The sequence below is a fragment of the Maylandia zebra genome, linkage group LG11 (assembly GCF_041146795.1).
Source record: "Maylandia zebra isolate NMK-2024a linkage group LG11, Mzebra_GT3a, whole genome shotgun sequence".
Lineage (NCBI taxonomy): Eukaryota > Metazoa > Chordata > Actinopteri > Cichliformes > Cichlidae > Maylandia > Maylandia zebra.
Window position 1 is genome coordinate 36,015,938 of NC_135177.1, and position 14,483 is coordinate 36,030,420.

At 41.5% G+C, this 14,483-nt stretch overlaps 1 protein-coding gene across 5 annotated transcripts in view; it reads right to left on the reverse strand.

The window, feature by feature from the left end:
* Window positions 1-14,483, reverse strand: part of LOC112431247 (gamma-aminobutyric acid type B receptor subunit 1) — a 129,435-nt gene that overhangs the window by 36,463 nt on the left and 78,489 nt on the right. For all 5 annotated transcript variants that reach the window (XM_076890283.1, XM_076890278.1, XM_076890279.1 and 2 more), the window contains 3 exons: window positions 12,810-13,055; window positions 9,337-9,400; window positions 8,481-8,558 (listed from right to left, as the gene is read on the reverse strand). In XM_076890283.1, the coding sequence (XP_076746398.1) occupies window positions 8,481-8,558; window positions 9,337-9,400; window positions 12,810-13,055 (388 nt within the window). The remainder of the gene's footprint in view (window positions 1-8,480; window positions 8,559-9,336; window positions 9,401-12,809; window positions 13,056-14,483) is intronic.

Sequence of the window (14,483 nt, forward strand, 5' to 3'; positions counted from 1 at the left end):
ACGGGATAACCGAGCTTCTAAGAAATAATCACTCTAGATGTTGAAAATGTCGAACTGCTGGAAAAGTGTGTCATTTTTATTTATTTCTTTTTATCCCTGGAGGAAGGACACGTCGGCACTTGCTCTACTTTTTTCCACCTACAGCTCTATTCAGTTTTATTTATATGATACCAGTAGACAGGGATGCTTCTCTCTTCAGTATCTATTTTTTGGGGTTAATGGTCACACAGTGTCACATTCTGTCATGCCAGTTCAGAATCAGAATCAGAATCAGAATACTTTATTGATCCCTGGGGGAAATTATTTTTTGTTACAGTGCTCCATTTTAAACCAACACAGTTAACACAGTTTTTCCAGTAATGGGTTTCAATAGGAAGTATATTTGAAGCATGTATTTTGTCTAGAGAAAGTGTGTGTGTGTCAGCAAATCTTTGAAAGACAACAACTGTATTTAAATCCAAACCAGCATCTTTTCCCGCACTGGTGTTAATGGCCAAGCAATCAGTAACCTATGACATCATGAAGGAACATGAACATCCCTCCAGCCCCTCTAATCTAAATCCAATCCAGAACATATTGATTTTACATATATGGACACAAATCAGAAGATGAAAGAACAGATAGCAAAGGTTGTGCTCAGATACATGAAATAATCTTTGACAAATCATGTTGAGGAAGAAAAATAAACAAGACTGATTATTTCACAAACTGCCTTCACACCAAAAAGAATACTTACCGACCGGTGCCGCTGTTATCAATGATCTGCCTTCTAATTTATATATGCATATGTGACCACACACAACACTTAAACACACACACACCACAGGACGCACTCCGAAGCTACCCTGCAGCTTCACAAGTACTCTGTATAATCTGCACTGGTCACTTCACTTTATTGTTATTGATATTTATATTTAAAAGTGCAATACTGTAATTTTCTGCTGCTCATTCCTGTGCAATATCCCATCTGCCCTCCCGTCATATTTCTTTTCAAGATTTTCTTATTTAATCACTAGTGTACATATATTTATATTTATAGATACATATATATTTAGTCATCTTTTCTCTTTTACCATGTCTCTCTAATATTTTGCTCCTTACTATTTTTCTATTTTTTTTATTATTTTATTTTATTATATTTTCTCCTACTGTATCATGCTGCTGAGTGACTGCTGCTCGTCAAACACATTTCATTGCAATGTTGACCCTGGGCTAACTTGCATATGACAAATAAAACTGAAAACTGAAACACACATCCATCTCAAACACATTAAGCAATGAAATAAATCAAAGATAGAATCTGTTTTGTTAGAATTTTACCTTCAAGATATAAAAATCATAATTGTGCAAAAGGGGCTACAGGGCCACTGCATAATGTTAGCTTATAACCAGATGTTGGTGTTGTTCAGCTGGATTTTGTCAGCTGTCCAGAGTTGGGGGGTCGCTAGAATATTAGGAATAAATAAGCGTGTTTTTCCATGTTAGAAACCTGACTTTACTTTTGAGGTTTGGGGTGAGGAGGAACAGGATGATGTGACATGAAGAGGATAAAACACGGGTGTAATACTTCATATGTTGAGTCTGAAGGTGCAGGGATGATTTAAATGTCCCTATTTATGCGCTCCTATTTACTTTTAATGGATTAATTATGAGTTTATGAGAACGCATCAGTTTGCTGGAAGACAATTATACACTAATCTATGTATATTTATGAGTAGAATATCTGCTTTTTACTCTATTAAATAACCACAAAAAATGACTGACTGCACATTTAAGATTAAATGACTGTTTTCTGAGCCTTTCATCAGCCTCCTAAAACCTGCAGCGCGACATTCATTCACACCAACTTCAACACAAGAAAGCAGGCTTCTCTTTTCTTTCTGGATCCAGCGATATCTGCCATGTGCAGCCAACTGAAACACACTGACTGTTTGAAAACGTGCCTTGGTATCCTAATTTAATCAAAGTCTCTCTCCTCCTTATGACAGTGATTTCTGCCCTTTGGAACAACTAGTAACGCTTTTAATTTCTGACACGGTTGAACAGCATGCTGTGAAACACACAGCCATGAACCACCGATTTGTGCTTGAATGTGTGTTTCAGTAATTACCATACTGTAAAGTAATGTACTGAGCAAGAAGACAACTTTGTTAATTAAGAGTTGAAGCTTTAGGGTTTTATCGAGTGGACCAACGACCAAATTATTCATGCTTGTGTAGCTTTAAACCAGAAGAATTCCTCTGTGAGGAGAGTTCAAAGAGGGGCAGATGGACAGGGAGCCTCGTTTTACACTCGACAGCCTCTGACTATCTGTCTGCCTAAATCCGAGACTGCCTGCAGATGTGTGTTAGCGTGTGTGTGTGAGGATGCTTATGCGAATTTAAGTCTAATTATTCACATGCATGCAGATCGATAGAGTAAGTATGAGAGAACATAGTGAAGAGGCTGCGTACGAGTGCCAGGGTGCATTTAGGCACACACAGAGAGAGAAAAACAGAGGGAGACGGTGTGTGTGTTCATGTCAGAGAGGAAACAGGGCGGGAGTGTCAGCGCTGCATGAAGCTGATGTGTCAGATGTCAGAGGGAAGTGTCAGAGTGTCGTCCCCTTGGGGGTCGCAGAGTGTCAGAGAGCCAGTCATGCTGTGTTTAGATGCTTGTCACTGCAGTCACATAGCCAGCTCGTGTCTGGTGACATCTGACAGAAGAATGACAATATAAGACAGTGTGCCAAGTTAAATTAAAGAGGTATGGCAGGAAAACCAGAGGAAATAAAGGGTTTTGTTTTTTTAAGTAGTTAGAAATCAATCTACTCAGTCGGCCATGGAGATAATAAGGTGGCCTCAAGCCAGCCCGGACACATAATCTTTCACCTCACTTAGACATGCCCGAGTCACCTCTACACTACAAAGTGCCAAGGAGGAACCACAGCAGGATGCTTAAGCCAACGAATCTGGCTCCTTTTAATGGAGGAGTGTCTTCATTAAACGACTGAGCTTCTCACTCTAAACAAGCTTCTATAGGAAGCTCATTTCCTCAGCTTGTACCTGCTTCTTTTTTTCATTGGTCACTACACACAGCTCGTGGCCGTGGGTGAGGGTAGGAGTGTAAATCGATCACAAAATCAAAAGTTTAACGTTCAGGTTCAGCTCTCTCTTTAACACAATTGATCAGTCGGCCCGCAGAGATCTGATCTCAATACCAGCCCACATAAGCTGATTACACAGCTGATACCCGTCTACACATCCAACAGGCTAATTTCACATAAGGTCTACAGCTGCTGTGAGTCTACAAGCTCCTCTTAATCACCGTCACATCTGATGTTACTGATGCCTCCTCTGCTCTGCGCTGATGTCTTGCTGCTGCTCTCGCAGACATTTAGTCAAACATAATTTACAGCAGATGGAAACAAACATCTTATTTTGACTATAGTGGTCCTGACTGATTTGTACATCAATCAAACTGTGTGCTTGAGTGAGATGAAAGGATGAGGAGAAACTGGGACATTAGGGATCTTCATTCAGGATACCTGCAGTCCATCCATATTCCTCAATTAATCTTCATGTGATCACACAAGTTCAGCTAAATTTATGTGTAGACTTCTGATTAAGATCTCCACTGGCAAAATTACTCTCCACATGGATCAAATCCAGCAGGACCAGCAGTCTATTCATGTGGTAAAGTAAAAACTGAATAGAAATTTGTATCTTCAACACAAACAAAATGCAACACTGTTAAATAAGAAATCCCCTCCAAAACAGCGTGACTCACAAAGCCACAACAGACACATTAAAGGGAAATTTAAAATAAACGGGATCACTGATGCTTCTGTTCATATGTACCCAATATCGGATGATGACCTTTAAGCAACTCCTAGCAACAGATTTGATGGTGGCGACAAAAATTCTGCACAAAAGCACTGAAGAGCCTAAAGTCTGTTGAAACAGTGCAACATTTAGTCCTTAACAGATAAACAGTTTAGTAGTTTGAAAGGAAAAACATCATCTGTTCTCATAATCAAGTAAAAATGTTAAACATGTACTTTACATCTTGAATGCACAGATTTGCAGTGCAACATGAAACAGTATACTTGTTGAATAATGAATCATTCAAGTCAGTAAATAATCTGCAAATGAATTAATCTGCCATCGTTGCTTCTTTAAAAAGAAGCATCACCAATTTATACGAGTCAAGAGAACATGGATGTGAAAAATTCAGAAATATTTTCTCTCTGTCCGTGTTTCCTAAAGGCACAATCTGATAAAGCGCACAGTTTCTGTCCAATTTTGTCATTTGAAACCAAACATACTTCACCAATGCTGTACATGTTACACTCACTATGTGTGAAGTGCAGCTGTGTTTTTGTGATATATGGAAGTATGACACGTGCCATACGCTGCCAGCTTCGCTGCCGGCTTGTTAAAGTTTCACAAAGAGAGAATATTACAGTAGTTACATCATCTTTGCACTTCCTTTGTTTTAAATTTTTATTTTTGGTTTGCAAGGCTCAGAATGCTTTAGCAACTCTACATTCACCCAGCTGCTTTTCCCTCGACACCTCAACACACCTTCACATATTTCTGTTATAGACAGTAAATATCCAACACACTTTATAATTAAAATACTCCTCCCATGATGACTGTGGGGTTGGGAGACTCTAGAATGACCTTGCTAAAAACTGAAGACCACAAGCTTGAAAACAAAAAAGATCTGGCAGGGGTGTAAGAAAGAACTGAGCTTACTGCAGCTCCTATAGCTATAATTATAATATTTTTTTTGAAGTGGAACTGTTGTAATTTCCCACATAATCTCTGAGGTGAAAAGCTAACACTTCAGATTGATGCTCCGTTTCACACACTTTTTCTACGCTTGGCTCTGTATGATGTCACTGAGAGCATATATCCCTAATACGGTCACCTCGCAGAAGCTTGTTTCAGATTTCAGTGCATGATCCTTATTCATCTCCAGTATGAGATGAGTAAGGATTGCGATGAATTAGTGCTGCAGTAGATTCTAAGTAAAGCCATAGGCCTGAAAATGACCATAAAAGGTCAACTTTAAATATGGAATATTTAAAATTCCAGAATGTGGAAAGCCATGTACGTGTCTGAATGAATGTACAGTCGTAGTAATTACAGCTCTGAGTAGGTGCACGGCGTATATGTGTCAACTGTCCATTCAGTCAGCGTGTTTGCAGCATCTAAGCCCTCCTCCGTCCTTGATCAGGGAATCAGGACGGGAAGTTGCCATGGAGACCCAGCTCTGTAACAGTTGCCACAGCGATCAGAACAAGAGCTGAGCTAAAAAGTGGTTGTTAGGGCGACCGTGCAGAGAGTGAGAAAGCGACGCGAGGAGGGGCGTGGTAAACACAAAGGAAAACAAGCGCAGGGGTTAAGTTAAAAACCGCGCTGTTTACTCCACCCTGTCAGTACATCAAGCACGCCCTTCCCCCATCCCCTCCACCCCAGCTGTCAAGAAGAAAACTTCCCCGAACTGAGTCAGCTCCAGAAAGCAGGAAATTACTCATTTCCTCTCAACAAGTAGATGTCAGCTGGATGTGTCTTTATTTGGTAAACAGAAAAGAAGAAGCTCATTTAAAAAAGCAAACAAAACTCACCTCTGACACTCTGGACAACATGTCAGTTTCACATCAGCGGCTTCTAACTAGACTGACATCAAGCCTGTCACGTTGCAACAAGCCAAACTAAAGAGCTGGAAGCCGGCCTGATGGAAAAACATGTCGCCTACAAGCAAACAGGTCACCTGTCCCTGGATGCTGATACTGACCTGGAAACTTTACCTCTTCTGGGTTCAGTTAAGCCCTGGCAACAGATCATTTCCTTAAAAGCCTAAAAAAAGGCGTCCATCTGTGGGCTGCCTTGGCGTGCAGGATTGATTAGTGGCACACTCTGTCCAGGCACAAGTATGTCACCTCCTCAGGGAGAGACGGGCCAGTAAACATCCAGAGTACTCGTCTTGGTGTCTGAGGCAAATCATCGCTAATAGGTTTTCACAGTAAACTCAAGTATGGGCAGCAGGAGTTAAAGCACAGGTTCAGGCTTTTTGGCTTGAGTTCGAGCTTCTTTATGCAGAAGAAAGATGTAAAAAAAAAAAAAAAAAAAAAAAAAAACTTGGTTGGTTAGCGAGGCAAGCTAAGCTAAGATCAGGCAAAGAGATGAACAACTGAGCTGCGATGCACAGTGTATGGAGGCCATTGCAGCACTGTGAAACCCCTCGCACCGGACTGCAGCAATTAACTTTAAAAAAATCCATCCTCCCTCTTTTATCGGCTAAAACTCTTCCACCTCCAGGGATTACACGAGCTTGGAGCTCTGAGTGTCAGCAAGGACAAAATGTTGAAATAAGGCCCGGAGGACCGTCGCTACAGCATCCCATAAATTAAACTGTCAAACTGAACTATATGTACATCAAACTGGAAAAGTGCATATTTTCACAGTTTTAGTTTTCAGTAACTCGGTCCAATTCAGCACTAAGGTGGCACCCTTTAATTCTTCATCAGAAAAATATTAATCACAAAAATTATTAAGTGGAGAGACTGCTGTGCAACTTCCACAGCATTTTCTTGTTAATATTGTGTAGACCTCCACTGCTACTCTGCTCACACACAAAAGCTCCAATGCATGTGCTAATCTTGTTTAGGTCCTCCTTATGTTATAAAAAAAAAAAAACCTGACCCAAAGGGGCACTCACATGGGACGCCTGTGGTTTCTGATACCAGGAAAATGGCGGTAGTGCCTTTGGGGTTTATGGGTAGCAAGGTTGTTTTGGGATGCTTAATCGGATTTGGGGAGTTTGGAAGCTAGGTCAACACCTTGGGATCTGTGATGTGATCTTTGAGCCTTTTCAAGCTGTTTTTGTGGGGTGGTGTGGCGTGGCACACTGTCACGCTGCGGGGAGGATAATGCCACCGCAGGGTCTGCAAAAATCTTTAGATTTATTATATTTCTAAATGAAAAACCCCACGAGTGCCTGAAGTTTTCCTAGGAGAACATTGCACTGGAACAAGAAAATCAAGTTTATTCCCTCTTACTGTCAGAGGTTGTATTGTTGTGGTTTACTGGATTAGCATTGCTCTTTAAAGCAGAATGTGTACATGTTATTATTCTACAACTGCATATGTTTGAGTGCACAGTGCATGCATTACTGTAAAAGTTTCTATATACAAGAAAATTTATTGCACAATTTGGTTGTGTGTGTGTGTTTTTTGTTTTTTTTTTAAATGGGCCACATTTGGTTGTCTCATGCCAAACAGAGCCTTAACTTATTAGACAGATATGAGGTGTGTTCTGAAAACTGGCCCACATAATATAATAACATCTCCTGCAATGCATGCCAAGGCCACTTCATTACTTCTGGGCCGCGTTCAGTCCACACAGTACTTGTTGGTGCTTTTACTGATCCATAAGTGCCAAAAGGGCCAGAATGTGTCCGCTATCTGGGACACATCAATGCGTTTATATCAGCTTTAAAACAAACTTTGAAAACTTCCAAAACTTCCAGAGAGAAAACTCTGCTAACATACACACACACACACACACACACAGGCTACACTTATTTTTATAGTCATTGACATTTACACATCATTTCTGCTGTGCATTGAGAAAAATCGTCCATGAGTTTGCTTAACCCTTTCCACCCTGAAGGTCTCTGTTACTGGACCAGGCAATTACAACCTGCTGACAGTTTTTTGGAGGTTTCTGAGCGCAGTGCACACGCTGTCAAGGCCACCTGCAACTAACATTATTAAAATGGGTTGTTGTAGTCCCATCTCTGACTGATGGCGGTTTATTTATTCTCTCATTTACAGTTTTGATTAGGCGAGAATAAGAAATGTCAACTTGCAGGTCTCAGCAGATCAGCTTACCATGGTTTGCTGTGGAGTCATCACTGGTTTAATTTGGGGTGTTTTATAACTTGTAAATTTAAAAGCGCTTCGACTGAAGGGTTTAAAATCAGAGAACAGATGCCCCTGTTACTCCAAAACTTGGATTAAAACTGAATTTTTTTCAGGCATGTATTTAATTCAGTGACAAATATCATACATCAATAGCAGTAACTGTGAAAAGCCACTTTGGTTTACTTTTAATGGTGCCAGTTTGCCAGCATGGAAACAAATATAGGTTAAGAAAAACAGGCTAACTCACAGTAGGATGCCGGCCTGTTTGATTACAGTGCATGTGCTGCGCCAACACTTTTAACACATGTTGGACAGTGAGTGCGCAGCCGGCTAATTTGAGGGCGAGCGTCAGAATCCAAATAACTAGCTTCATCTAAACAAGTGGTTACAAAAAAATCCACCGTGATTATACATCATTTAGACAGTAAAGGAGGCTAAATTAAGCCACGCAGCGGAGGTCTGAAGTCAAAGCACAAACATGTAACCCGGCTGACTCACGGCATGACACAGGACACAAATACAGACACAGGAAGCTGAGCGATCGGTGCCGTAAAATCCATCTTACCTATCCAAACATCATTGCCAAACCAGGAGAGGTTCCCTTGAGAGCTGTCATAGTAACCAATCTTCTTATAACTGCCTCCTACATGTTTGAGAAGCAGAGACAAGAAAGCAAGAAAGGTATGAAGTTTAATTAGCATTGCTTCTGTAATTAATTTGCTCCTCGAGAGAGCTGATAAACATTGATATTTATACCGCTGCCGTTTAGGCAGTGCAATATGTGAATACAGAAAGAAAAGGCACATAATGAATACGCAAAAGAATCGACGGATGAAAAGGTGGACAAACAAAGAAGCACCAAGGGGAGTGGAAGGAGAAAAGAAAGAGAGGGAAAAAAAGGCGCTTATGTGGCAGTCTTGACCAGGAATACTGATGAGGTCCCACAGTGATTCAGGGATTCGAGTCAGGTCGTCTCATTGTGGATGTCAAATTACCCCGACACCACAACAGGAAATATGAGACCGAATGCGAGGGGAAAGGGGCAGGATTATAAATTCTCATCCGTTAGGACGCCAAAGAGAACAGAGGTAGAAAATAATCCTCAACCTTATCCCATGCAGGGAAACTCATTAAGTCACTGGTGACAAATAGGATGCCATTTCCAGAAACAGCTTAAAACGAAGGCTGGTGCCCAATTAGAGTGAAGCTTCGAGTCAACACCGCACTGCACCCAGCTCGTTCACATGTGCAGTTAAAGGGCCCCTTAAACTGAGCCTTTTCTCCGGACTGCGCTGAAAGCAGCAATCAATGCATCATTGAATAAATTGAGCAATGATTTTCTTCAATGAGTGACATTTATTATTCAGTCCAGATTCTGCAACTATAATTGAACGTGGGAGGACAGCGTAGAAGCGCTTTACCTTGCAGTTGCTCGATAAGAGTCATTGCCATCCTGGATCCCTGGGCGTCAAACACCACCTGGCCCTGAGACACATTCAAAAAGCAGAAACTTGACATTATTGCAAATAAAAAGCCTCATTTTTAACTACATAATTCTGGATTTCAGGGAATATTACTTGTTATTATTCTTTTTTTTGCCAATGGTTGCTGAGATTAACACCACTCCTGCAGCTCACAGACCGGAGATGAAGAAAAATGGGCAAGAAATGCAAACAGCTTTTAAACCAGGCAACCGGTAAAGTTCAGTTCAGCGCCGCTGCAGACAAATAATGATTGCTATATCTTCACGTAGTAATGTACAGTACATTTAGCGCTATATGATGTAGAGCGGAACAGCATACAGAAGAGCTCAGCCATCAATGACAACAGATCGATTTAGTGAGACACTGCATCAAAGGAGGAGCGGCGGGGGGTGGGTGCAGATATGATATATATTCTTCATATAATCTGTTTCTTGAACTTGTGTTGAGACAGAAATGGTGGCCTGCATATCTTTCAGGGTAGTTAGAAGTAATAGTTGAAGCAGAGCTGCAGGTGTTTTTGACCATAACGCCCGTCTCTCAAGGGCAACTGCCAGACTGTCGGATGTCTGTGGCGGCAACAAAGGGCCCAGACAGCAATGTGCTTGTGCATCTTTCTATTAGCTTGGCTCAAAATAAACCAAACTGTGTAACTAAAAAAGGCACAAGACATAACAAGAGCTCTGTAGCACAAATGAATTTAGAAGAAGTAAGTAAGCATGATCTCTGCAAGCTAAAGACAGCCAACATCTGTCAAATTCCAGGTTTCAGACTAAGTTCAAAGGCGACTCTCCTTAGTGGTTTGTCTGCTAGCACAGAACGGTTGATCTGATATCCTCGTGTTGGTGTTGTTCCCAGATCATCATACTAAATGTTGTTCCAGGATCAACATTGCAAGTGACCAATCAGAATGTTGTGACGTCATACTTTTGCGACTTCGGGAAAAAGCGGCGTAAAACAAAAAACTGTTCTAAAGCTGCGTGAAACCGCCTCTGTCCGCCGATCAACGGACCCTGACCCTAACCGTAACCCTTTAATAAACAGTAAGCAGAATTGATATTGTCCTTGCAACATTGGAATTTCATAAATGCACGAATGGCTTGGCGCGCAAAAGAATAACGTCACAACAATGTGATTGGTCACTTGCAATGTTGAACCTGGAACAACATTTTCATGATGGTCTGGGAACAACACCAACACGAGGATATCAGATCATCCAGCACAGAGCTGCCCACATGAGCACGTGATTGTCTCTCAAAACAGACCCTCACAGCTTCTCTGTGATCATGCACCATACATATTTACATGTTTCCCTAGCCCGTTGTGCTATGTATCCATCCAGACTGTTTTTGTGCGAGTTGTCCAGTTTTGAGGCATTGGCTCTCTCTCCCTCTCAGATATAATGGAGTAAATTGCGCTCGCCTTGGTGTTCAAAACATCAAAAAATACAATTTAACTGAGCAGCAATGTCTCTTTCCAGAAGTCATACCCATCTACAAAAACATCCACAAACTTTAAAGCAATTTCAATTTATGCAATTGTAGGAACCAAAGTAATCACTATGCAGAAGGATGCATGCAACTACGTGTTCTTAGATGCTCATGCTTCTGACTGTTTAATAGGATGTTTTCCAGCAGAATGACAGACAGCAGAAAGATTGTGCGGTGATAGTTGTGGGCATCTCACACCAAATCAATCTAGAGGATTAAACTGAACTACACGGCAGAGCAAAAATATGTAAATGACATTTCGGGGTGAACTGTCCCTTCCAATCAGTGCCCAGTGTTAACTGGAACACAGCATGGAAGGTGTCCATTTTTGTGGGGTGCACAATGTGCTGGCAGACGTCTCCAAGATGCAAAGTGGAAAAATCACAATATTCAAATTCATTTTTAATGCTCAGTGATTGGAAACTCGTTGGGCATCTGGTGGAGCAGCTGCACTGGACTGCAATAGATTATACCCAATGACACGAGACTGTGCATGGCTTTTATTTTATCCCCACTTCCATACTTTTATAACTGGTTTTTATTATTATTATTATTATTATGATTATTATTATTATTCAGTGTCATTTCTTCAGTGACATAAAATGCCTTTTGACAAAGTTAATGTAAAATAATTTGATGTATCCTGTAAATTCATATATCTGTTGTTTTTATAACAGGAACCACACAGCTGCAAAGTGCTTCACAGTTTGGATAAAAAAAAAACAAACAAACACAAATTAAAGAAGTAAATTAGAGAAATCTACATATCCCACAGTCAAACATACGCTCTTTTATAAGCAATAAGCAAAAGTAACTGGTGAGTGATTCAGGAAATAAGCTGTAAAAATGAGTTTTCAGCAGCTGATGGGCAGAGGGAGGCTGTTCCAATTTTAGGAGCTACTGCCTCAAAAGCGCGGTCACCTTTCAAAGAAGAGCGTGGAACAGTTGATCAGAGAGGTCGATCGCTGGAATGAGTTCTCAGCAGACTTGCTCTGTATGTGAGCCTGGCCGTGTAGAGGCCACATGTCATTTTAAGATTTTTAAATGAATTCTGAATTTCAGGTGATGTGCAAATGCTGGCTAGTTTTTGTTAGCAGCTGAAGCTGGCTCAGGACTGAGCGGTGCAAAACGTGAGGGACGATAATCAGAAGAAAATGCCAAAAACGTGAAGTTACTGTCATGATACGTTGTGTGGCAGGCAGGAGAAGGACCCAATAGCAAAACTCACAGACACGAGGATGAACTCAAAATCACAGCTTTAATGCTGGAATGGCAGAACATAGGAAATACAAAACTAAACTGGGAAAAGTAAACTAACATACGCAGAGAGACACAGGGAGATCCACACAACATGAGGGAGAACGCGACGCCGAACAGAGGAAGACGCAGACAGAAATACACAGAGGGTTAACGAGGAAAGTGGGAACACACGGGGAACACAGGTGACACAGATAACCATAACGAGACAGGGCGGGGTGGACTGAACATGACATGTAGAGGCAGAGGTTCCGACAGGAGGAGAGAGAGCACGGGGAAAACACCGACATAACGGGCTGGGGAAACATGAAACAACCACAAGGGGAGACGAGGGCTCATCAATACATAGAGGGCACACAGAGGGGAAGAGCCATGAAGGGAAAACACTTAGGGAACAACACAACAGGGCAACTCAGAAAACATGGCCTAAATAAGGAACAAAATACAAAAATGCATGAAAACTAAGAATACTGGGCCCACATGGCCCAGGACCATGACAGTTACTGGTGAATGTATGAAAGTTATTGCTGTGTTTCTAGTCAAAAAAGGGGTATTTACTTATATATTATTTGATTTTGCATAGTTTGAACCATCCGTCCATTCGCTTATCCTTCTCAGGGTCGCGGGGGGCGCTGGAGCCTATCCCAGCTGTCATAGGGCACTTACCGAGACGCCTTCAAAGGAGCTCGTGTTGAGGGCCCTGTAAATCTCGGACGTGATGTCGTGGTTGTTATAGTTGAAATCCTCCAGACGTCGGCCCTTAGCCTTCAGCGGTGCCACAGTCTTATTAAGGGCTAGTGCCAGCGCCCACACTGCATCGTAGGCTAGAGGGGCCTCCTGAAACCCGCCGGTCTCCTCGGGGTTCTTCCCTCCCAGACGAGACATCAAGGCGGCGAGAAACTCCTGTGATGTCTGAGAAAAAGAAGACAGAGAGGACATCAAAGAGCCAAGAAATGCAACACTGCAAAGAAGGTTTACATTGACTCATTTTTTATTTGTGTTGCTAGATATTCACATAACTAAAGCAAAAAACTTGAAGAGCCAACAAATGAATCGACCCTCAGATCTTTGGAAGTCATTTCTGGTATTCACTATAATGTGTGTATTTGATTTAGGATTTATTTTTACTCTCCTGTAGTAAACACTTGTTCCTACTTCAAATAAACCGAGGAAAAAAGTGAGCGGCTTCAGAGTCAGAAACCGTCTCTCTGCGACAAGCTGAACTTGGTGGAGATTGGAGTGTTAAAAATAAATTTGGTTCAGAATAAATAAATACTGCTTCTACCATGATGAAATAAAAAAGCTCCTTCTATGTGCAGCCAACCTGAACTGATATCTGTCTGCCAAAATATATGCTAACAAGAGGAAGGGTGCATAGCAAATAGCAGCATGTCAGGAGTGGGCCCCACTTTAATGGTGGAGTTATGCTTTAGGATCACACAGGATTAGCATCTGTGCTAACCATAGGGCCTCTTGTGCTGGCTAGAGGGTACTTGGGCGAGCCAGAGGGGCTTTTGAGGGGCAGTAGAGCTGGGCATAGGGGCACTTGGACCCTTTCAATACCCCTCATGTGGACAGGACCCTAAATAATTGATCTTTTACTTTTCTAAACAGAATAGCCTTCTGGCATTCAGAGCTGTGTCGGCTAAGCTAACCGCTATGTGTTTCTAAAGACTTATGAAACACAGAACTCCCTGAAAAACATGTTTGGATTTATCAAACAAGATTTTACTTGTGTTTTCCCTATTTATGCAAATGTATGCCCATCTAAGCTTATCATGTGCTAGTCTGGTGATTTAGCCTCCAGGGTACCTGAGTAGACAGAATATGCAGATATTAATTCCAAGATTTCATGGTCCAAGTATTGACCATTTACAAATCACATAAATTAAAAAAAACAAAAAAACAAAAACTAATAAAAAGCTCATAGAAAGCTTTTGGTACCAAAAATCACTTCCTTTGCAGTGATAGACAACCCATCAGGAGCTCCAGCACCTTTTCCCGGAAGCCTGGGAATCATTAAACTTGATCAGTCGTTAAAAATAATACGCAGGAATGAGTGGATGTGAGAAGAAAAAGAAAGGTGGCAGGTGGGAAATGTACAAGAAAAAAAGTACAAAAATCTGGTTGAGGTGGGAACCAGCTGTCCCCTCCTGCTCAGGAGGGGAGGAGTCACAGAGAAACTCAGAGCTCGCTGAAGAAACCAGGCAAGCCGATGAGGTTCACAGAGTCAGTTACCATGGTAACCGACTTAAAGTTTAACTTAGCTCTCTTTCTGGAACAGAAACCCCGGAGCTTCATCTCAGGGTTAAAAAACTGAATCTTCATGAAACCTGCTCT